The 25,235-nt window shown below is 42.9% G+C and overlaps 1 protein-coding gene, 1 long non-coding RNA gene and 1 pseudogene across 2 annotated transcripts in view; 1 reads left to right on the plus strand and 2 right to left on the minus strand.

Moving 5' to 3' along the window:
- Positions 1-25,235, plus strand: part of EXPH5 (exophilin 5) — a 67,854-nt gene that overhangs the window by 36,983 nt on the left and 5,636 nt on the right. The window contains exons 2-6 of the mRNA XM_081797368.1: positions 2,747-2,907; positions 4,508-4,670; positions 13,164-13,212; positions 19,723-19,858; positions 23,444-25,227. Coding sequence (XP_081653494.1) covers positions 2,747-2,907; positions 4,508-4,670; positions 13,164-13,212; positions 19,723-19,858; positions 23,444-25,227 — 2,293 coding nt within the window. The remainder of the gene's footprint in view (positions 1-2,746; positions 2,908-4,507; positions 4,671-13,163; positions 13,213-19,722; positions 19,859-23,443; positions 25,228-25,235) is intronic.
- On the minus strand, positions 11,559-12,262 carry LOC102749891 (NADH dehydrogenase [ubiquinone] 1 alpha subcomplex subunit 3 pseudogene; annotated as a pseudogene).
- Positions 16,396-18,214, minus strand: LOC145716329 (uncharacterized). The gene is made up of 2 exons (XR_014138946.1): positions 17,855-18,214; positions 16,396-16,898 (listed from the first exon to the last, which is right to left on the minus strand). It is a non-coding gene; the product is annotated as an uncharacterized LOC145716329 (long non-coding RNA).

A 25,235-nucleotide genomic window follows, 5' to 3' on the forward strand; every position in this document is an offset into this window, starting at 1 on the left:
CTTCATCCTCAACCTTCTCCCAGAACCACCTACCTGCTACCCTTCATCCTCAACCTTCTCCCAGAACCACCTACCTGCTACCCCTTCATCCTCAGCCTTCTCCCAGAACCACCTACCTGCTACCCCTTCATCCTCAACCCTCTCCCAGAACCACCTCCCTGCTCCCCTTCATCCTCAACCTTCTTCCAGAACCACCTACCTGCTACCCCTTCATCCTCAACCTTCAGGCCACATATCGTGTTCTCGGGAAAAATCTTCGCTGCTGCCCCAGGTGCTCACCTAGCACCTGTTTACTTTTCTATTGTTTGCCCCCAACAGGGTGTAAATTCTGTGAGGGCAAGGACTTGACTTGTTCACTGCTCTTCACCCAGAGTTCAATGTGTGTTGAATGCATTAATCATTCTCGCCTCTCTTGGTTACCTTACATCTGTCTTGTGACTGGGCTCAGATCTGTTTCTCATTAGATGGGGAGTCCCACGGAGGGTGGGAGCCACGTCTGCTCTGTTCAGCATTGTATCCCTGCATGCACCCCAGGAGGCCTTCTACAAATGTATATTGAATAAATTTTATCACGACCATGTGAAAAATCATACCAAATGGTTAATAGTGATTGTGTTAAGACTGTGAAAACATCACTGATTTTTTTTCTCTATCTACAAGAAAAAGTATAATGGAAAAAAGCCCCAACAATATAAAAATTAACAACAAGAAAAAATAATTAATATATTATATTTACTGAATAAACATAATTAAAAAGTTAAAAATAGAAATGATACCTATAATTATTCTGCCCTAAGAGACCAGGTGTTTTGATTTTTTTCCCCAATGTGTGCAGCATTTTATATAGCTTGGAATAGATAAAACCTGCATTTTGTCTTTCCTGCTTCGTGCTATGTGACATTCCCAGGATGCTGCATTGCCCGCATAATTATTTTTAGAAACTAGTGTACAGGGAGGAGGGCTGTTTCTTCAAGATTTACTTCCTGAGGTCAAATTCAGACTGTGGGAGTCTTCCCATAGAGGTACGGATTTCTGACTTCATTGGCCAGAAGTTGGGAAAGAAACAGGCTTTGAAGGATGTGGGCGCAAGCCTGGCATGAGCACTTGACGTCAAATGAAGTGTGATGATTTTCAAAGAGAGTCAATGTTTCATCAAGCCTCTAGTAAAAATGAATAAATAGTTATGTTGTTTGGAGAATTCCGAAGTCAGGTAGCTTGACTGTGTTCTGAGATGAGGTGGATGCATTGACAAGTGGTGGGGGGGATGGTGCTGAGTGTCAGGCTCGAACAGTCGGGGCGGGGGGAGGACTTCGGGAACATAGAATGGGGAACAAGTGTAGGACATTAATAAATGAGGTGATGACAAGCTGGAGGCAGCCAGTACTGATTAGAAACAGTTACTTGTGGTCCCTTGATTGGCAGGGAAGTGGCAGTAGAGACAGGAGTGACCAGGCGTCCGAGGGACAGCAGTGACAGATGGAGGCACCCAGGCGGATGCTGTGGCCTGGACATGACGACTGCTGCCTCCCGCGTTTCAAAATGCAAGTCTGGGCAGGATGGCCTCTGGCTTCCTTCTCGATTATTTTATAAAATGACGGTATCATAGCCCCAAGCGGGAGCCTGGGTCGAATGAACCACATTACCTTTAACCCCAAATTTGCCACTCTGCGGCTGTCTTGCTCACCATGTTCTTCATCATACAAACTCCCCGACCCTGGTGCTTCACAGAGGACCCAGGGTAAAGGGTAACTGCTGCAGAATCACATGAAATTCTTTCCCAAGCAGCAGAACTTCCCAAGCTTGGACCCCATCAACAAGCCCAGTGCTGTGCCAAACTGACCACTAAGAGATTTACATCATGTACTTCAGACTCGCCTTTCTGCTCTGTTTGCCCCGTCCAGCACTCACGCTTCCTCTCTCTCTCTCTCTCTCTCTGGATTAAGCACCTCTCATTTCCAAACAGTTCTAGGGTTTTCCTGAAATAGAGCAAATTGGCTTTAAAAAAAAAAAAAAGAACCAGTAATTAAATCACAACCAGTGATTTAATTAAGGGCTAAGCAACCTTTTCATTTGAAAGAGGACAAGTACGATGAAAGGGCAGAGGAAAAGGATACAGAAGGAATGATAGGACTTCAGGCCTGGTGTTTGGAAGGTGTGGGGAAGACACATTTGTGCTCTGGATGGCCTCTCCTATCCATCTCAAGTCACACTGGCTTTGACGACAAAGCATTAGCTGTCATTTGTGTTAATTTCTTTATCTAAAATCATTATATTCAACCATTTCTTCTCTGTGAGTAAACGTTTATCTTTGACCACTAGACCCTATCTATTATGTTCAATGTTGAATCCCCACTGTCTACACTGGGACTGGTACATGAACATTGCTCAAGAAACACTGAATGAATGAATGAGTAATCAGAACTAGAATATTCTGGTTTCTGCATGTCATTAAATCATCAACCATTCAACTGTATTATTAGGTCAGGTTCGCATAATGCTCAACCCAAGTTGTCATCACCAGCTTGATTACTTTAACGGCTAGCAAAAACTTGTGGATTGTATTTAGAAAAACACAGCTAAAATACGTACATGGTGGGGAAAAGGAAATTCTGACCAGGGCCAGTTTCTCTCCCAGACTCAGAGTTTATGCAGCTCTCCCTAGGTCAAGTTTAACATCCTATCCCATGAATGTGCACTTGATATGAAGAAATTTAAAGGATGCATTGACATTTTTGTTTTATTTCAGCAAACTCCAGAAGACAAAGAGGGATATCAGATGGCTTCAGGGAGTGACTGGCGAATGGTTTGAGGAAATTCAAAGAAAAAAGTTCTGCAGTGAAACAGATGTTAGCCAAATGTTAAAACAACCACTTACATACAGACTAAGGAAGGGGATGGCAGAAAATGGTGAGAAAAAAATTTAGATCTAGATTTTTTTTTTTTCCTTACAGCACTGTATTCTAGATAATGACTCAGTGGGTCTCCGATTTAACCAATCCATATTTAGGATTATTTTTAAATCATAAGGTACAAAAGTTTTATAACCTAGCATATAATAAAAAGAGTGAACTTAAAATGTGCTATAATGTCTTGGGGGTATGTTTTTAGAATCAGGCAAGATAGCGTAGTGGTTAAGAACACAGACATCAATATTAAAAAAAGGCTTGGATTCACATCTCCACTCTCTTGATATTCTCTATTCTATCAGAATCCATGTAACTGTTCAAGTTACTTATTCTCTATAAGCTTCAATTTTTCATCTTTAAATGGGTATGATGATACACCTCAGAGGGTCGTTGTGTATGTATAATGCACCGAGCTGGAACACAGTAAGCACTTAAATGATTGGGATGATGGTGCAGAAGAAGGGGGAGATGGAGGGGGAGAGAAAGGGGGAGGGGGAATTATGGGAGAAGGTGGTAGAAGAGCCGCCACCCTTCTGGTACTTTGGTAACTTAAACTCCATAGGTAAGTGCTTCTTTGAACATCCCAACCATGTGACTACTCACACGTCACTTATCTTCACCCATCACTTTTTTTTTCCAATCTGTAAATGAGGATAATAAAACCCACTTTCACAGGACTATTGTGAGAATAACAAAGTGCATTCAGCATTATAAACTATGAAAACAGTATAGAGTATCTTCCTACTGATATAGTCATATTGACTACTTTTGCTGGCGTGTTACTAACATTAGTAACATCAAGAAACATGTAACAATATTTCTAAAGTTATACTGACAATATTTTACAACTCCCATAATAAACAAATCTATCTAAAAAGACTCATAGTTCAGATTTTGAAATTAACCCCATATTTACCATGATGACTTTCCCCTTACCTTGAATTCCTCTAATATTTATAAATTCAGCATGTCCAAATATATTACAGTATTACAGACTTTGTATATGTTGATATTGCCTTAGAATTTTTAATACTCACATATGTAACTATATGTTATCTATACACACATTAGGCATGTTTATATTACAGGCAGACACACATATAAACCATATGTGTAGCAAATACACATACACAGATTTCTGATGGGAATAAGGAACACTCTAAGTGGCTTGATTTCCTTTTCCTTTCTTTGGAGTAAAAAGTTACATGGTGTCTATCAGTATGGTTTTAAAGCACTAAGATAAAAAATGTCTGAAGGACAGGGTGGCTAAAGGCACCCCGCAAGTTGAACGAGGGCCGTGACACCTTACGTTGGGCTTTGCGTGGATTCGCGCAGCTGGTGTGTGGGGAGGCACGTTCCACGGAACTGCGGCTCACGGTGCATATTGAAAGGGCTCCCTACTCTTCGTGAGGATTTTCTCTACGCAGCAGAGCCTTCAGAAGCACAGGGCGCCCCTGAGTTCCTAGGGTCTTCATGTGGGGATGCCTGCTGCATTCTCCGTCTCCATCGAGAAGCGGGAAGCAAGAGCGAGGGCTCAGTTCTCTGAGATGTATTTACCTGGAAATATTGAGTGATGCCAAATTTCTACAATTTCCCTCCAGATCCCATGGAATTACAAACATCAAGATCTAAAACTACAGCTAATCAAAGAAACCCAACATCCATTTCTTCTCGGCTGAGCTTCAGATCGTCGTTTGCTTCCCTGTTCTCATTCAGAAAATCCAGAAAGGAGACTATAAAGCTTCAGTCACTGGGACAGAAAGGGTGAGTTAAACTCGGATCACGTCACACCTCTGATGGCAGAGGTCGGTAGTCTGTTTTGTGTTCAGAATGTTTAATGTTTGTTCTCTGACTTTAAATGCAGATAGTCACAAAAGAAACAGGACTGAACTCGCAGAGGGACAAAGTCCTTCTGACACCACGAAACTTGGCTCTTTTGAAAGCCAACTTCTAACCAACTGCACAGATCCCAGGTAGTGCACGCAGTGATTAATGGGTTAAATGTTGGGAAATGCTCATTGACTTTCTCCACTGTTTCAAGAGCCTGGTCTATGCTCTGGTCAGGAAGATATCTTCAAATCAAAACTACTTTTTCCTTGGGGATATGTGTATCTGTGGTCACAAGGAGAGATGGGGTAGAAAGATGAAATGAAAGTAAACGAGATGAGCAACGAGAGTAGAGAAAACTGGCATTTTAAAATTGAGGGGATGAGGATATTACCGTGACTAGCAGTATCCAGAACGGCTGTTCTGCTGTGGGGACCCAGAATTTAAACTTAAGGTAAAGAAAGGGAAGCTTTTTGGAACAGGCATCGTTCCAGAGAGTTCCCAGTGTAGAGCGGTGTAAAAATCAGTTCATCCTGACTCACAGGTTATTGGATTGTTTTGTGAAAAACAAGCAAGGCTTTGCTTACATGCAGTTGGGCTGACTGCTAAATATTTTCAGCACGTCTTCCTGGTTGAAAAGCTTCCCACCCTCTTAAGGTGTTGGCCTCACACGTGACGTGAGCCATCACACCATTAAGAGTGCGTTGCTGCACTAAATAGGAGGTGCTGGAGGTCACTCTTGCTGAAAACAGTAAGTGGCATGCGGCTTGGTGGGGCGGGTGATGAGGCTCCCGAACCTGGAGAACAGAACTCTGTCCTCCCCTCTCGGGTGGATGGAAGGTGTTTTGCTCCCAGCTTTCACCTGAGCCTGCTTTTGTCTTTGCTGAAATAATGAAGAGCTGAACAGAATGTAGATTTATGTGACTGTCCCTACCAGAGTCACTTGCAAGGAAGTACTCTGCAAATAGGTGAGTTGCTTTTCTTTGTAAAAATGTTTGAAACGCTAGTAATCCTCTCGTTTGGAGATTTAAAATCGAAGGGTATTTCCTGTGGAGGGAATATGTATTTTAAGGACAAAAAAAAATATTCCTGATGTGTGGTGAAGCTGGGACTTGTGATGGAGTTTGTGTTTTAGGTGGTTTTCTTTAAGGCAGAGTTTTATACAACTGAACAATCTAACATCAGTAAACCTGGAAAAGTTGAGGAACCTGTTCACTCTGTGGACAAGTTATTTCCGAGCTCATATTGCAAGTCACTGCAAAAATGGATCAAAGAAGACAGCAAAAATCTAGAATCTTCCATCTGGGTATCATGTTTTCTGGTTACAGATCAAGGTAAAAAAAAAAAATTGCAACTTCACAAAATTCTATTTAGCAACCATCCTTCTTGTGTGCCATCCTGACTTGCAGCTTTCTTTTAACCATACCAACTGAAACATAAAAATCAGAATGCAGAAATGGAACTGATTTTATCCTTTAAGTATATATGTGTATGTTAAGCAGTTTTCAGAATTTGTCTTCTCTAAACACATTTTAGTTTCAGAATGGAAATGGAAATAAATATTTATGAATTGTGCTGGTGCAGATTATCATGAAGGCACTGGTTTTTTGCTCCTAAGAAGTTTCGGTAGATAAACTGCAAAAACATGTCCTTTTTATTTTTATTTTATTTTCTTAAAAATTTTTTTAAGATTTTATTTATTTATCCATTTGACAGAGAGGTAGAGAGAGAGCACAAGTAGGCAGAGCGGCAGGCGGAGGGAGAGGGAGAAGCAGGCTCTCCACTGAGCAGGGAGCCTGACACAGGGCTTGATCCCAGGACCCCAGGATCATGACCCAAGCCGAAGGCAGACACCTAACCGACTGAGCCACCCACGTGCCCCTGTCCTTTTTATTCTTAAATATGTGCGTGACCTAAATATTTGGATATAAATCCTGAGTGTGTGTGTGTGTGTGTGTGTGTGTGTGTGTGGCCAGGGGTTGGTTTTAGGGAATGTCGTGCTATGGTAGGAATATAAATTGTGTATTGTACATTTCCAGAGACTCTTTACTCTTAAGTAGAGCCTACCTTTCTTTGATAGTTCTGATCTTTTGAAATACAAAATCAACCTTCCAAATACATGATTCAGGAGCTCCTCCTTGCCTTTAACTGCACCAGGAAGAACTGACAAGCCCCAGGAAAGCACAGTCATCCTGTGCCAGGTGGCCATCAGGTTCCTACTTGCCAAAGCCATCTGGGCTCCACTTTGTCACACTCGGGGCCCTGAGAACAAGTCAGCAAAGCAGTTGAGAGGATCTTTTGCAAATCACAGGAAGAGAACCCACCCCCCCAGGCAAAATATAGCCTTCTGTTCAGCCCTGAAAGACTCGAGTATCAGAGAACTTTCTTTTCATCTTTTAAGCTGTGGTTTAACCAAGAAATGACACTGGATCATGGAGAACACTCCCCAGAAGGAAATGGATTTGGTCATTTCATCAGATATTTACTTTAGAAAGGCCCAGCCAGTAAAAGTATATGATATACTGAAGCTTTGGTTTCCTCTTAGGAGTGGATAAAAAAGCCATGAGAACATGGTGACTGAATGAATTAACAAAAAGGCAAAAAGTTTTGTCATTTCTGCTTCAAATAGGATGAGTTTCTCCTCCCAAATCTATGCACTTCTCAAATTATCCCATTATTTTAAAATATATTTATTTATTTATTTGAGAGAGAGGAAGAGCAGGGGGAGGAGCAAAGGGGGAAAGAATTCCAAGCAGATTCCACGAGCTGAGCGCAGAGCCCGACTCTGGGCTGGATCCTAGGACCCCGAGAACGTGACCTGAGCCGAAACCAAGAGTCAGGCACTCAACCCACTGAGCCACCCAGACACCACTATCCCATTATTATTTTAATCCTATTTGTAAATGATTGAATTATATTCCCTCTGACCCCTCCCCAACCCCAGGAAAAAGGAAACATATTTTCCACTCATGTTTCGATTTGTTTATTGCCGGCCAACACTTTCAAGAGAAGTATACGTGTATATTGCAAGTATCTTTCCCCCAGCATTTCCCTGTAGGTTCTGTCTCCTGTGTCTCGTGATAGGGCATCTACTGCGTATGGCATAGGGCTCAGCCCCGCACCCCGCCCTGCCAGCACGAAATTTCAGTAAGCTAGAGCCTCAAAAATTCCTTCTGCGGAGTTTAGCAAGTACGCAAGAGTGTAGGTCATGAGCTTACAAATGCAATCCTCCTGGCCACCAAAGAGGATTCACAGTTGTTCATTCCTTATTCCAGACGCCCATGATCCCAGTAATGCCCTCCCTGCTATGAATACGTGCTGTGCGCACCCCTCTGGGTCTCATGCTACCGCACCATCCACAGTGACGTTGCCCCTTCAAGGGGGCCATTTACACTGTCAAAACTGTGTCGCCATGGGCCGCTAGTTCATGAGGGCGATTTTAGGGTTGTGGATCCCCACCCCCGTCCTTTGTTGTAGTCCCAAGGACCAGGGCAAAGTGAAAAGACGAGGGAACTAGTTTGCAAGGCGCGTGAGTAGCATGTACAATTCAATTTAAGATCCCCTCTTTTCTTTGAGAACCATCACAGTGCTTAGGCTCTGTTAAGTACCCACTGCGTGGTGGTGATGAGAATGGGCAGCGCCTCTCCGGGGCTGAGCGCATGCCCCTTACCCTGCAGCTTCAGGAGGATTTTATTTTTCCTTTGAGATGCAAAGCGCTTTGGTGGATCCACCTTGCTGTTCTTCAGACATGCCCAAATTTGCCTGGCCCACGGGGTGTACACCGCTCCAGCTGCAACCCCAGGTTACGCAAGCAAGACATTGAGCTACTGTTTTGGAAAATTAAAAAGGCAGGTGATATTTTTTTTCCCCTGGATTCTGGTCATTCTCTTTTTCTCTCTCTCACTTGCTACACATGCCACTCCCTGCAAATGCCTGAGTTCAAAGACACAAAAATCTTAGACTCCTCGATGAAAGGAGAAGTCAGAGTCAGCGAGATCCTCCTTTGGAAATGCTCCTTCTGTGAACCCAGGTGCGGTCTCCACGGGCAGGGCTGTGATGACAAGAAGAAGAGGCACGACAGGGGGAGTGGTCTGGAGTTTACCCTGGGTGGCCAGTGGTGTTCCCAGGTGACAGGGCTGATCATTAGTATAATCTCATCAGCAATTTAAAAATAATGACACTTGGCCCCGAATCTGAGATTCTGATTCAGAAGGTCTGAAGTAGGGCACAGGGAACTTCATTTATTTGTTTATTTTAAATTCTCCAGGATATTCAGGTGCTCACCTGGCGGTTTGAAACCCCCGGCAGGCTTGCTTCGGGAAGGGCTGTCAGAACTCTCCGCATGGGTGTTGTTAGCCCAGGTGATAGTTTCGCTTTTGTTTATTTATCGAGCGTTTATCAAAGTCTTACTCTGGATCAGATACTACTGTTCGTACTGAGGATAAAATTGTGAAAATAAGGCACAGGCCCTTCCTGGAGAAATCTGTAATCCAGTGGGGAACAGCAGAGCATTGCATGTGGTTGGGCAGAGGTGCCCCACAGAACCCTGGGACGTGGCAGAACATCATGGCTTCAGGTATTTCTTATGGCAGTTTTCCGGCAAATGACAGTAACTTGAGGAAGGGGTGCTCTGTGGGATTCACACAGGGATACCATCTGGCCTCGCTGCGGCCAAGTACACTGGTGATTATGGTGTCATATGGTGAGTGCGAGGGAGGGTGCACGGTATTCCAGCCTTGAGAACATATAGGAGAAGCACTTAACTCAGACTCGAGGACCAGAAGCCTTCCTGGAAGAGGAGAGACCATTGTCAGAGGACATACAGGACTAAGCTTGGTAATTAAGAGTTGGGAGGTTGCACCAGGCAGAAAAACTGACACAGCCAAGGTGTGGAGACTGGAAAAAGCAAGAACTCATCTAGGTCACTGAGGTTCAGTGACCCAGGATAAGGTGAGACCAGTAAGAGATGGAATGGGAGAGGTTGGCAGAGGCCACTGGCAGTGCTAAGAAGCTTGGATTTGATCCCATAGACAATGGGAAATCATTCATCACTTTTACTTTAATACCATTTTTCCTTACTTTATATATGTATATATTTTATACATGTATGTATTTTATTTGTGTGTGTGTGTATGTGTATTTCTCTTATATATATGTGTATGTATATATATATATCAGATATATATATATAGGATAAAGTCACCCACAACCCGCTGCCCTGGACAAACACTAAAATATTTTGGTGTATTCAATGCGTGTGTGCAGGTACATACATCTATTTTATCCATTTCTAGTTTTTCTTTCTTTCTTTTTTTTTTAAGTAGGCTCCATGCCCAGCCTGGAGCCCAGTGCAGGGCTTAAACTCACAACCCTGAGATCAAGACCTGAGCTGAGATCAAGAGTGAGACACTCAGCCGACTGAGCCACCCAGGTCCCCCTCCGTTGCTAGTTTGTAAGCAGAAGAATGACACGATCAGATCTTCATTTTACAAAGATCATTTTAGCATGGTGCTTCTCAGCCAGGGGCAATTTTGCCCTCCAAAAGACATTTCTGGTTTTCACAACTGAAGGGTGGGAACTCTGGGCATCCAGTGGGTAGGGGGTCAGAGATGTTGCTAAGTACCTCATGTTGCACGACCACACAGAGTCCATTTGGGACATGGAGGGTCTGAATGGCCCGTGGTCATCCAGATGGATCTCCTCAGTGGCCAGTGCTCAGCGTATGCTTCATCAGTACGTGGGGGAAGTCACCTGGGGTTCTAGTTTTTAAAAAGAATGTTCTTGAGTCACGCTCTCATGTACTGAAGTGAGAATTTCTGAATGGTATCTGCAAAGGTATAGAGACAAGAGAGAATATTTTATGGAAGTGAAATAAATTCGGTAAGCCTAGCTTACAGGTAGCTATAGATGAGTGGAGTTGAGGGGGGGATGAGGCTTGAAGGGTGAGGGGTGGTCTGAGAGGCTCATCAGACCAAAGAAGAGCCTTGGATCAAGTTAAGATTTTGGATAATACCTTGTAAGATGTTAAGAAGGGGACTGATGTGGTTGCATGCGCATGTTAGACAGATCTCGGTTGGTGGTATGAAGGATGGAGAGGAGCCCAGGCACCCTCCTGCCACTCTCGGGAACCGAACCCTGCCCCAGCTGCCCATGCTCCAGATCAGATTCGGGGCCTGGGGAGCCTCATGGGCTGCAGCCCCCGGCGCTCTGGAAAGAGTCTTCACAATCTGGCATGTTCTCTTGGCTCTGGCAAAATTGAATTACTTGCCAGTTCCCAAGCTCCCTGGCTCTTGCCCATCTCCAGGTTTTTGCTCATGCTGTTCCTCACCTTCCATACCTGTTCAACCGCCACCTTCCCCCATCCACTTCCCTGCTCACCCCCACCCCCCCAAGTGCTCACCAGCACCTCTGCATGTTCAGGGCATTTAACTTAACATCTCCTTATTGTCCACATCACCTCTTTGCTTGTATTTTGGCTCTTTATGTATCTAATGATTCCTACTGCAAAAGCTCTCAGAGAACAGGGTCCCTATCTCAGTCCTATTTGTATCCTCCAAAGCACTCAGAACAGTGCCTGGCAGGAAGGCAGCCTGGCAGGCTCAATAAGGCCGTAGGGGAAAAGAAGAATAAAAATAAAAGGAGTATTCAAGTTCAGGTAGTATTCGTTTAGAGCTGGTGTTTCAGAGTAATGTGAAACATAGTCCATGATATTAATTTCAATTTTTGTTTAAAATCTGAGCTAAACTGTCAACTATATCTGGGTATCTTTAACATATAAAATTGTATGGCTTCTCAGGTTTTTGTTTTTTGTTTTTTGGGGGGGTTGCTTTTTGCATTTTATTGGCTCAGGGGAGGGGCCTCCTCCATGTCACCGGGGGTGCTCACAAGTTCTTCAGCCACTCCAAGCTTGGGCCCTGGGGGACCTGGGGTGGCTGGGCACGTCGGGCATGTTCCCATCATCTTGGAGGGGCACTGGATAGTTGTAGGGCATGGCCTGGTTGATCATGGTGGCGTATTTGGTGGAGGGGCTGAGGGTGGGCAGAATTAGAGCGAGGCCCCCGATGGTGAAGGATGTGACCAACACCGGCTGCTTGGCCCAGGCATCCTTGAGGAAGGTGGCGAGTCTCCCGGCCATCTTGGTCGCAGCCGGCTTCCCAGGTTTTATGCTCGACTCTGGGAAACCGTGAAGCAGGCAGGAGTTCGAATAAAGGAAAACTGTATTTTGCCACTTTTGACTGATCTGACTTGAAGTTGTAGTTCATTGGTTTAAAGCTCGATTCCCTCTGCTGTTTTCTTAGGGAAGAAGAGGACCTCATTTCATACAGAGCAGTGACTCATTACCGCCCATTAAATCCTGAGCTATAATTCAGGCAGAGTGCCCCTTGGCATAGGATTATGGATCTAAAAGATCAAAATCTATCTCCATTTGGGACCCATGTCTTGTAAATTTTTCACTTCTACAGAAACTGAAAGAAGCAACATAAACAGTAAAAGCATAATTATGCTCCAAGATAGTTTCATAGTGAATAAGGCATCTTTATAAAAATAAACATCCAGAAACCACCCTTATAGGGTTTGCTTTTTGAAAATTCCCTTGTAAATTGTTGAGTCTGGCCCTGACCTAATCTCTCTTGAAAATAAAAATGTATGGAAACAGGAAAATCTGTTTCCCATTTGCAAAAAGAGTCCGGACTGGTTAAGAAGGCGTGCTCTGGATTTCAGGAGGCTGTGGCCGGCTCTGAGCTCATCCACTAACTGGGGCTGTGTCTTCTGACTTCTCTTTGCCTCCATTTCAGGGTCTGTAAAATGACAGCATTCATAGTATCCCCTTCTCAAGAGCAATGTCTTTAAATGAGGTAACATGTGCACACAGCACGAGAACACTGACACATAGTAAGCCCGCAACACATGTATACTATTTTTGTTATTATGTCTTTATGCTGCATTCAAATCCAAATCCACCATTATGTAATTTCTTCTTGGCTACCTGAGTGATAAAGATGTAAAGCATTGATCCTAAACAGTCATAGGAAAAGGTTTCTGAGATTTTTTTCAACAACGCACTAACCAAGAAATGTCTTCCTATAGGACGTTAGAAATACATCTAATATATTCTCAAGTTATTAAGATATAACAGCAAATGTGCTGTTGATTTTCCTCCTGGTGAAAGTTAGGCACTTCTGGGGCGCCTGGGTGGCTCAGTCGTTAAGCGTCTGCCTTCGGCTCAGGTCATGATCCCAGGGTCCTGGGATCGAGTCCTGCATCGGGCTCCCTGCTCCACGGGAAGCCTGCTTCTCCCTCTCCCACTCCCCCTGCTTGTATTCCCTCTCTCGCTGTGTCTGTCTCTGTCAAATAAATAAATAAAATCTTTAAAAAAAAAAAAAAAGAAAGGCACTTCTTCAAAGAAATGATTTCACATTCTTTCCACAGATATGACAGCCACTCAGGACCTCCTGTGTCTATGAGGCAAACCATTACGGTGAGTAACTAGAAACTAAAGCTTATGCTAAGGAATTCAGAATTAGTGAAATCCCTGGTTGGCTGCCTAAGCAAAATAGGCTTCTCCTTGGCTCAGTTTTAAATTTACCTTAGAAGCTTAGATTTGTCCTTGAGAGTTCAAAGTTTCCCAACTGTTGTAGGTCTCCAGTTAGCTCTGCCAGGAAGGAGCGAGGCCATCGTGTGTCCCCCCACACCACCCGTGGCACCTCTGATATTCTCCCACGGGTCACTCCCTTACAGCCGTAAAGCACTGGGTGCTGGAAGAGGCGAGAGGCACCCACTGGTACTCTTGCAGGCCAGTGTGGGTCTGGGCTCGACCTTTTCTCGACAGGATCGTCATTTGTGTTCAGAATGGAAGCCAGTGATCCGTGGGATGCATTTGGCTGGTCACAGGGAGGGACTGACCCGAGCGCTCAGATTTAAATGTATCTGTGTTCACATGCTTACAAGATTGAGCAACTGGACGTTTTTCGTATCCTGCTTTTTCATGGTCTTAACTTTTGATCTTCACCTGCCTGTGTCTTACTGTGTGACTCATGTGTTTTGGAGATGAAAGAGAATGTTGGAAAGGACCTAAGAGTGCAGGAGGAGGGTCTTAGTACTAGTACCCCCCTCCCTTTGCAGAAAGCATAGTGGAATTCTGGTGAGGGGTACATACAAACAGAAGTTCTTTATTTCAGAAACAAAAGAGAGCTCCCTTTCTTCTTCTTTCTGAATAACACTGAGCCCTATCTCCTTTATATGTGTGAGCCCTAGCCATGACACCATCACCAACAACCTGCTATACTCTCTTGGAGAACCTGCTATCACCTGGCACTCGACAGAGATCATCCCATTTAATCCCTAGGGGAAATCTGTGAAGTGTGCTAGTATTATCCCCATTTTAAAGATGAAGAAACTGAGGTTTAGAGAATCTGAAGGTCACATTCAAGGTCGCTGGTAAATGGTAGAGTTGAGATTAGAAAATCTGGGTTCCTGTAACTCCACGGCCAGAAGTCAGTAACGCCTTCAGCTCTGTCAGCCCCGAAGCTCTGTTTGCTTATGAGCCCTGCTGGCTTACTATGGGCAGGCTGTCCTTTCACCGAGCAGGGGACTGAAGAGTCGTGCATCCAGCCCTGCTCCAGGATGCTTCCGTACTCTTGCTTTTCCTTGGACAGGGACTCAGAGCTCACCTGCCCCCACCGATAGAGAGCTATGGGGTTTGAAGCATATGAGGAATGTACAAAGAAATGCAAATGCCCAGAAGTTATAAAACAGTAGAGCTAATTTGGAATCCTCAAGATTTGAGAACCCAGTCTGAGGATTAATAGATACCTTTCGTTGGCACTCTTGTTTGCTGCTTGCATTTAACCCTTTCACTACTCAGAAGCACGTCCCTCTGCAAGGTGAGAGCTGGGAAAATAAATGAAACTCAAGACAGTGATTGTTGACTCCAGTTAGAAACTTCTATAAAAATTCGGAGAGAAACTGCCGAAAACACAGGTTTTGTATGACATGTAGATTTCCCTTATTTATTCATGGAAATCTTATCCCCTTAACCTGCAAACAGATGGAAGCTGGCCGTTGATGCTGAGGGGTTCTTGCCAAGATCTGAGGTAATAAACTTCTCATCTCTTGGTTAGCAGTCTGGCAGGAAGGTTACAAAGGGGATTTGGGTATTTTATAGGAGATTGTGCTACGTTATTAGATGACCTTCCACTCAAAGAGAAGACAGCTGCCATGTAAACGTTTGCATCAGCAAAGAAGCAAAGGGGTTTCAGAAAACGGGATTTTTGGAGCTAGGGAGAAGGTTAGAGGTTTGTAGCTCAGCGTTTCTCCCGGCCTCAGCACTGCTGACATCTTGGGCTGGGTGATTCCCTGTTGCGGGGCCTGTCCTGTGTATCACGGGATGTTTGGCAGCCTCGACCTCCTAGATGCCAGTAGTTCTCCTCCACTCGACTGTGACAGTCCGAAATATCTCCAGGAATTGCCAGTGTTCTTGAGGTGCCCATTGCCCCCAGGGAGTGCTTCCTCTCCCTTACAAGTGAGGGAGCCGAGCTCAAAGTAGTCACCATTTCTGAGATTAGAGATAAGACAAATAGCCTTGACCACTTGATCAGTCCACATCCCTGAACAGATTTTGGCTGGGCCTAATGTGAGGTGACGTATGAGCTCTGTACTCCCAGAAACACATCTCCAGCGCGCTTACCACAATGGGCCAGTGTGAGCTCCCTGAGGCAGGGACAGTGTCTGCTCACTTGCCTCTCCCCACTGCTTGGAACCTCCTGGACACTCAGAAACTGAAAGAAGGAATGAATGAGTGCTTTCAAGCTACAGGTGTACTGGTGGACTTGACCTTTGCAGGAGAGCAGACGCAGAACAGATTCAGCAACACCTTGAAAAATTAATTTGTTGACTTTGCCAAGGTGTGTGATAACATCGGTGAGCTCAGGCTTCAACTCCGACAGCTGCCCTACAAGTCCGGCCGCCCTGGGAAGTTCTCAAATGGCGTCAGGTTACCCTGTGACAGGTTTGTTTGTCTCGTCAGAATTGCAGACGAGAGCAGTAGAGTGAGCTGGACTGAGTAAAAGGCCTCGTTTTGCGGAGCCTATTTTATGTACCATGTTTGAAAATAGAACTGAGATCTTCAGAGCCAGCATTTTGAGACTCTGGCTTCTAATTCTTTTCCAGTTCATTCAGTGGTAAGCCTCAGGATGAGTCCTCCAGGAAATCCTCTGTGACCATGGAAGAATAGGAATGGCTAACAAGTGGACTCACTAAGTGCTAGACACCATGCGAAAGTGTTTCACAGCAATTAATTCATTTAATCCTCACAGCGACCCTGTGGGGCCAGGGGAGGGGTTGTTGCTGCTCTCTTCATTACCATTACGTCTTCATTTTACCAAGAAAGAAACAAAGGTACAGAAAGGTCGCTTTGTCCAAAGTTACACCACTAGTAAGGGGCAGAACTAGGATTTGGATCGGTGTAGAACTCGTGTGTTTGACCATTATGCATTCTTGCCTCAGACATGCTTTTCTGAGTCCTAATACTGTAAATACTTGTGTGTCTCAATTTTTGGAAGGATCTTTACTAGAAATCTCATATATGTAATTTTCTACCTTGGTATATGGCATCAGTCAGTCAATAGCTGCGTGGCGTGGAAGGCCTGGAATGTTTAAAGCAAGGTTTTTGTCCACAGAGTTTGCCATCTAATTGAAAATCATGTCCATGAGTAGAATACCAGTAAAAAGCAACATAATGGAAAGAACAGGGTTAGGGGTCAGATCATATGACCCCTATGATATGAGTAATTTGCAAACTTGTTTTAATGATCCAGTGAGAGAGGATATTTTGAAAGTATATCGAAAATGGAATACATGAGTGATTTTGTTCAAAGATAAGCTGGTTGGTGTCAAGGGACTGGACAAAAGTGTAGTGGAGAAGTGCAGCGGTGGACAAAGGGATGGTGGCAAGATGGCGTTGGAATTCAGCTGAGTAAATCTTAGTGCGTCTCTTACCTGCTGATGCCATGCTGGGTGCTCAGGAGACAGAGGTGAAGACTAGGCTTTCTTAGTTATTTTAGAAGTGGGTCTGCTTCCAGGGTCCTGATCCATTTGTCTTCAAATCCCTGGTTTCCTAGATCGGGGTGGGGACTGGAATGTGTGGTAGGCAGGAAGGCGAGAGGTCTAGTGGTAAAGTGAAAGTGGAAAGAATGTCAACAACTTCGACAGGACATCACAGGTATAATAATAGGCACCATAACAGGTATGAAAACACCATGGAAACCAATTCTCTCCGGGGAGAATGGCTCACAGTGATGGTGGTCCATGAGCTGGACTCTGAGGGATGCGTTGCTATTTTCCGGGGCAAGAAGAAAGAGCAAAGATCAGGAGCAGAGGTGTGGAGGTCTAGAAGAAGGGCACGGCATTCTAGAGAACTGAGTGTGGTGAGCTTGGAGCACAGGGCCCTGGAAGAGAGTTGGGGAGGAATGGCTGAAATTAAAGGTTGGAAGAGCATTTCAACATGAGTTTGCTGCATGGGGGTGTTTGAACCTTATCCTCGAGGCCAGGAATGGGAACTAGGCTTCATCTTTTATGGCAACTTTATGGCATGGAACACTGTTTTGAGGAGGATTCTGAGTCCAAGACAGAGCCCCGACTGAGGATCGGTGTGTGCTCTGGGCCCTGGAGGGATTTACCTCCGTTCTAGGTACCAGGAAACTTCCTCCCAGCAGCTCTCAGACCTGCGTTTGGCCTCAAAAGATGCTTCCAGCTAGGACATAGTGTACTAATAAACTAATAAAACAGTGAAGAGAGGTGATTCACCCTGGGCTCTGGAATCTCAGAGATTGGGAAGGAATCCTTCCCTCCACCAGTGTGACCTGAAGCACACTGACATCTTGAAACTTCATTTTTTTCCCAAGTGAGGTTTTTCTCAAAGTGGGAATAATCATAGTACCAACCTCACAGCGTGGTTAAAATAATGAAATAAGGTAACCTGTATAAAACCCTAAGACGTTGCCTAGAATATTCAATGTACCGTTACCGCTGCTAAGAATAATAATTAATAATAATAGTAAGTACTCACATATAGCTCAAATAAAAGGGATCTATAGAGCAGTGATTGTATGCCTGCTACCTACCAGCGGTTACTTCTTTAACCATTTAATCACTGAACAAAATATCGTTGCAGAGTTAAAGTTGAGTGTAAATAAACTCTCCATATTTTCTCTTCGTCATATAATTTGTACCTGTGTGTATGAGAAGCATCCTTAATATGTTGGACAAGCAGCATTGGTCTTGGAGCAGAAGCTCCAGGCAGACATATAACCAAAGAGGGTAGTATTCAGGGTCTCTAGGGAGTAATAATCCTTCCCAGCTCCGAGAGGTTCATCTCTTCACCTGAGCCCTCAGTCCAAGTATTTTTTGTTTAAGTATAAATTCCCATTATAAAAGCATATGATCCAGGAGGCCAAAAGGGATGTGCTCTGGTCTATATAGAGGAGAGCTGAAGTTCGTTTGGGTGTTAAACTGATTGAGAGACAATGCTATTCTCTTAATCAGATGCATCTAGTGTACACGAGTGATTAGTTTCCAGTTTTATTACAATTGGTTTTATCCATTTGGTAACTCACTGTAGTTATGTTTTGCCTCTATATTTGTTTACTTCTGAGTCTTATATTAGTGTGTTTAATTATATCCAATGACCTACAAAAGTTATCACAGGATTGTTTCTCTCTTATTCATAAATCTCTGCATGTCTTCCATTCCATTCCTTGCCCATAGAACTGGAAACCATAAGTCAGTGAAATGTGGGCAGGACTCCTACAAGAAATAAGTGACCTAGATCTTGAGAATGAAAACAGGCAGGAGTGAAAATCCTAGATTGAGAAGAATATAGAAATCAGGAGAACCTGGGGTTTGGAATTGGACAGACCTGGGATGGAGAAGTAAAAAACGTTGGAGCTTTGGAAACATTAGAGATTTGGTCTTAGGCGTTCAAGAGGAGGTGAAATGTAACGGCAAACATCAAAGGGAAAGAGAAAACTTGGAGGGGACGTGGGATCCAAGCGGCAAGCGCTGGGTAGCAGAGTGAGCTGACGGCAGAGACCTAATGGGAAGTGGCTGCTAGCATTTTTCGTGAACAGGTGCAGAGCGAGTTAGAGCGGGTCACAAACGACAGAGCCGGTGTGACAGAGGAAATGCAAATGGAGTTTCGGCAAAAGAAAGTGAAGGTGTGGGAGTAGATAATCCCCCAAGGTCATGGAGACAAATTAAAGCTTGAAAGTAGGGCAGTGATGGATTTGGAGAAATCAAGATAAACAGTTGCTGTACAGACAGGAAAACAACATTAGCTCTATCTCATTCTCCTAAACCCTGTAAAACTAGCAATGGTATTTCAAAACAGCAACAACAACAACAACAAACATTTATAAAGTCATACTTCTTAGCACCTTTGATTCAGAACTGTATCAGCTGCTTATGTCTGTCTAGGAGGTTCTACCATTCTGCATGAACTCTATGGCAAGAAATATTTTTTGTTTTCCTCTAAATACACCAAGTTCACAAATCTTAAGGTCCACTACAATCTTCAGCTAGCCAGCTCTTGATAGAGCAGGGACACTGTTTAAGAAATCTAAAATTCCAGCCATTGGGGCCATGGAGACAACTCTCCTAATTCAAGAGAGGTCGATTTCTTTCCTGTATTCCAGGAAACTCCCTAAGACTTGTGTAGTGCTGTGTAAGATTGTAGGAGTATTGGTACAAAGAAACTCGATATATTGCTTGAAGACTCATACTAAAAGCAATCAGTGTAGGTATAGAGTAGTTTGTGATCACTTGCAAATGACAGAAATAACAAAACATTGTAAGTTGAGAGGTAAGTGTTAGAAAAATTGATTTGTGGTCCTTAGACTAAGAATTTTAGGTTGGGACATTTTTGTGGGGATATGTGAGTATTCTGGCTAGAGAAGGTCCAGAAATAATACTGCATTTTCTGTTTCAAAATTAGCAGGCAAAAATACACAGCTCACCTCTGGAAAATCCACGAGTTGAGAGTGCATTTGTCCCCCGGCCAACAGGCATGAGGGAGGGAAGTGGCATGCCCCCGTGGGATGCCTCACTGCTGGAAAATGAGTTTTTCCAAGGTAAGTCTATGCATAAAACTGCCTTTGGGACTCCCTGCACTAAAGCAAATAATGATTACAGTGTGTATTAAATGCTCAAAACGTAGCAAACCTGTACTTTATTTTTGAAATCCTTTTGTTTCCCTTATCTGAAGAGGAGGCTGTTGCATGCTATTAACAAAAATACTCAATAATCTTATATTTAAATATAATCTAAGCAAATATGCTCAGACCAAGGCTGATAAATCTGTGGAACGATTGTAATGTTTAATATTTAACCTCAGGTTAAAGGAAATGCATTTCTAAGAAATATTTCTATAAAGTTTACTATTTTTAATAGACTTTTATTGTTCCCAATCAGTACCTAACTGCACTGTGATGAAACCTAGTTGTTGTTAAACAATTAACCTTGTACAACAGACAACAATAAAAACAGAAACATTCCAAAAGTAACCGCATGCACATGGATCTTATTATTATTATAGCATAGCTCACCTTTACTTAGGTTATTCTGTATCAAAATAAACCTGGCCATTGAAACAGGGAACTAAATTCCATTTGCAAAGGCAATGACCTCCCCTGGGCGCTGTGTTGGGAGAGGTGGGGTGGTCAGTGAGAGAGGTCCAGCTGGGGGGGTGCAGTGGTCAACCTTTCAGTTACGTGGTTCCTGGCAGAGAATTTGCTTCAGAGAAAAGTAACCCAGAGGAAAATCTCTGTTACAAAACAAAGGTTTTGCTAATCCAGGAGAGCTACTGTTTATGACACGAAAAAAAATAATTTGGCTTTTCTGAAAATAAAGAGGAAACGCAGAACAGATTTTTTTTTTTTTTTACCTCAAGAGTAAAAATAAAACAGCATTTTTGAATAATTTAAAATCTTCCTATGGGGATGTTAAGAGTGGTTACATTTGGGGAGGAATCCAGGTGATTTTACCTTTTTGTTACGCTTTCCTGTATTTTCCCTTATAACCGTATGTTGCTTTCATAGGCAGCAAAAGACTTTATTTAAGGGGAAAAAAAAAAAAACTACAACTAGCTTGAAAGGAAGAACAGGAATCAAAGAGGTTTTATTATAATTTGTTTTAAAGACAGATTTTTTACTCATTACATAATTTTGACATAATTTTATTTTCTTTTTACCTCGCCTTACAGTTGGCATTGTTTGATTTGTGTGTGTGTGGACATATGGAATTATTTCAGAGATGGGAGATAAATAATTGTAACACTTCAGGATGAATCCCTAAAGAATTCCTTAGTTATAGACTTTTAATGCTCAAGATTCCTTAAACTTAAACAGCACCAGCTTACAAATACAATAGGGTTGGGAAAATCCAGAACAGACATCAGAAATCTCTTCAGCACCTGCCCCAACATAGTTGACGTATCCACAAATACATCCCACCCACATTCACAAATACTGATATGCCTCCCTTTCCCTGTCATTGAAGTGTTAAGATCAAATATTTTAATGACAAATAATTTTTAAAGAACCAAGGAGAGAGTGCACCATTTTATGTAACTCAGAAGGAGAGGTGTAACTCAGCAATTTAAATAATCCCATAACTTATTTCTCATACCAGATTTGATTGTTATGAACAAACATTACATTTCTTCAATAAATATATAATCTACTTGTTTCTATTTATTGTAACAGGAATATGGTAAAATATATCCATGACAGGGGGGGCCTTTGGGAATCTTGAAACCTTAAAAGATTATGGTTCTATTTAAATTCTGATAGGTTTTTCTTGAGGAAAAGGGGTCAAATAGGAGTAAGGAAACACGATTCCAAGAAATACCAACCAACTGAAAATATCCTGTAACTTGTCTGAGGTCGCAGAGGCTGGGGTCCTAGTAAGCTTGATCTCTGGGTTTTGGGGCTGCCCCAGGTCCTCCGTATTATAAGGAGGTCACTGAGCTCTGACTTGGACACCACCCTCCGACCTGGCCACTGAGAGAAAAGTGAACGTTGCTTAACAACAGCAAGTCCAAATCCTTGTAACATCATGAGCTTACAGTGAAATCATCTTTAGAGTTCATGAAAAGAGAGAATGAAAAGTGAGCTTTTTTTTTTTTTTTTTAAGATTTTATTTATTTATTTGACAGAGAGAGTACAAGCAGGCAGAGAGGCAGGCAGAGGGAAAGGGAGAAGCAGGCTCTCTGCTGAGCAGGGAGCCCGATGCGGGGCTCGATCCCAGGACCCTGGGATCATGACCTGAGCCGAAGGCAGACACTTAACAACTGAGCCACCCAGGCGCCCCGAAAAGTGAGCTTTTATACCACAGGCCATTGCATTATGTGGACTCAGGAGACAGACGGCTGTCACCTTGACAACCTTATCTGTTCATGCCTAGTTTCCTCATTTATAAAACAAGAACAGTAATAGTACCAGTTTTACAAAGTTCTGTGAGGATTTAATGAGTTAATAAATTAAGTCTTTAGAACCGGGCCTGACACATAGAAAGTGCGATATTATAGGGGTGGTAATGGGTCTTCATTTTTCCAGGAAAAACAATCTAGCATTAGCATATCATTTAACAATATTGTATAGAACTTTAAAGTTTCTGTATTGCTCAAATCCATCCAAATAAGTATGTTTATAAATTACATGCTTACGCTTTTGGTGGTAATGCTGTATTTTTAACAGTACACCTGAGAAATCACATGTTATTTACAGACTCTCATTTTTATTGCAATCCTCCGAAGTAAACATGGTGGGAAATATTTTAGCTACCTGGTGACACAAAAGATAAACTAAAAAAAAGCCAAACACACAATTAAAATTTTGTTGTTAGAAAAAAAAAATGTAGCTTTAGGTCCTTAAGGTATTATCGAAGGTTAATTTTGAAAAAGCATGAAAAAGAAACTTCCCCCACAACCTTGTAAAATTCAGAATATCTTTTTTTTTTTTTTTTTTTAAAGATCTTATTTATTTAACACAGAGAGAGAGAGAGCGAGGGCAGGAACACAAGCAGGGGCAGTGGGAGAGGGAGAAGCAGGCTTCCCACGGAGCAGGGAGCCCGATGTGGGACTTGATCCCAGGACCCTGGGATCATGACCTGAGCCAAAGGCAGACCAAATTCAGAATATCTTAAAAACATAATCAAAATTAATGTCATCACATTTATATAAAAATAAAACTATAGGGGCACCTGGGTGGCTCAGTTGGTTAGGCATCCAACTCTTGATTTTGGCTCAGGTATTGATCTCAGGGTCATGGGTTCAAGCCCCAAATTGGGCTCCACACTGGGCATGAAGTCTACTTAAAAAATAAATAAATAAATAAAAATAAAATTTTAAACGATTTTATTTCTTTAAGAGGGACTTCAACAACTCAAATTATTATTTTTTTTAAAGATTTTATTTATTTATTTGAGAGAGAGAGAATGAGAGACAGAGAGCACGAGAGGGAAGAGGGTCAGAGGGAGACGCAGACCCCCTGCTGAGCAGGGAGCCTGATGTGGGACTCGATCCCAGGACTCCAGGATCATGACCTGAGCCGAAGGCAGTCGCTTAACCAACTGAGCCATCCAGGCACCCAACAACTCAAATTATTATTAGATTATAAAATGTTATACAAAAAAGCTGACTCATATTCTCCTTTCAGTTTTAGATGATTTGGATAACAAACTGGCTCAGGAACAGTGTCCAAGCTCAGTGAATACCACAACACCTCTCAACTATGGATCGAGAACACAGTTCAGTCATTTCTACTCTAGGGGAAGCACACATGGTAATATCACAGGACGGCACAAAAACCACTATAATGAAACTTCTAATATGTCTATCTATGACATCCTAAGACCAGGAGCCCCTAGGGAAGGTTTTAAAATCTTTTCTCCTAGAACAAAAGCAATTTATGATATGTACAGGACAAGGGAGCCCAGACTCTTAAAAGATTATGTGCAAAAGAATACTTTTGGTAGTACTTCTCTGTGTTTCGACAGCAGGCAACAATCGGCTTCACCAGCTACAAGATATTTCACAGCAAGAAGCTTACATTTTCCAACCACCACTCAGAACAAGAGTGGGTTTATACCACCAAGACACCAGCAGAGCCCAAAGAGAACTCCTTTATCATCCATCATATGGAATAGATCAGATTCTTCTGGAGATAGGCAGAGCCAAGAAGAGTTCCTGAGGGCCCCATCACCCATGGAGATTGATACTGCCGACCAGTATATGTATCCCAGGTGTTTTCAGGAGAACAGGAGATATGGATTTTACCGTTCACAGAGTGTTTGCCAAGGTGTTCATTTTAATGCCCCCATGTATAATGCAATGAGTCCTGACCCGTTTGAGAACTCAGAGAATATGCCATTCTACCCTCAAAAAAACCCATTTGCTAGATCTTTCTCTAGCAACACCTTTGGACGAAACAGGGAACAGAGATTTAGGCAAAGTCCTTTTTGGGACCAACAGGAAGAACATTCTTCCTGGTCTGACTTCCATCAAAGCCAGCATCCATTCCCTTCTTTTGAGAGAGACTCTGAAATGATTTCCACAGAAGCAAATAGTGCCTTAGCTGCTCGTGGCCATAGTGTTCTTTCTCAACACTGGGGATCATTTTCTTCTAGTTACAGAACAAATATGTTCAGAGATCAAGAAGAGCCACATCCCTGGCAGTTTGATTCTCAGACACCCATGCTGGAGAGCATGGAGGTGTCACAAGGTAATGAGAGCCAGTGGACTCATTTCAACATGCCCAATGTTTGCCCTATGACTGGTCCAAGCTATCACATCACATCTGGTAGGTCAGTATGTCAAGAGGGCAGTCCTCCTACAGAAGTCCATATCAACAAAGAACCTTACTCATTTGGAATTGCTCAGACTCTAGCATCCTCATTTAAAACTTCCTTCCCCCAGATTCCTGATGACAGAGGGAATCCTCAGAGTCCCATCTTTCAGAATCCCACAGTCACTGTGCAGAAAATTAAGCCTGCCTCTCTTCCAGTAAAAACCTATACACAAGTCACTGTGACCAAGAGGAATTCAGTTGATTCTCCACCTCTTACTGAAAGCCCACCCAATATCTCAGCCACAGATGTGAGTCATGAGAAAGACTTGAATGAATCTGTTTTGGAAGAAGATAAACAACTAAACAAGATGGACCAGACAAACATGACAAGTGAAGTACCCCAACCTGATTCACAAACTGTAATCTCTAACCTTTCCCCCAATTTTCGAAATCCCCTGTCCCAGGACTCAGCTAAGAGCAAAGGATTTGCTTTGAATGCATCTACCACAGTAAGTTCAAAAATGTCACCTGGAGTTATTGCCAGGAAAGATATATCCAAAATTCATCTATCACACGGAGATAAATCCAATGAGCTAAAAAAAGATAGGAATTTTACTGGGAATAGAAAAGTTGGCTCAGCAACTGCCCTTCCTTTTATTCA

The sequence above is a fragment of the Leptonychotes weddellii genome, chromosome 11, assembly GCF_054177405.1.
Source record: "Leptonychotes weddellii isolate Sample4059 chromosome 11, ASM5417740v2, whole genome shotgun sequence".
Lineage (NCBI taxonomy): Eukaryota > Metazoa > Chordata > Mammalia > Carnivora > Phocidae > Leptonychotes > Leptonychotes weddellii.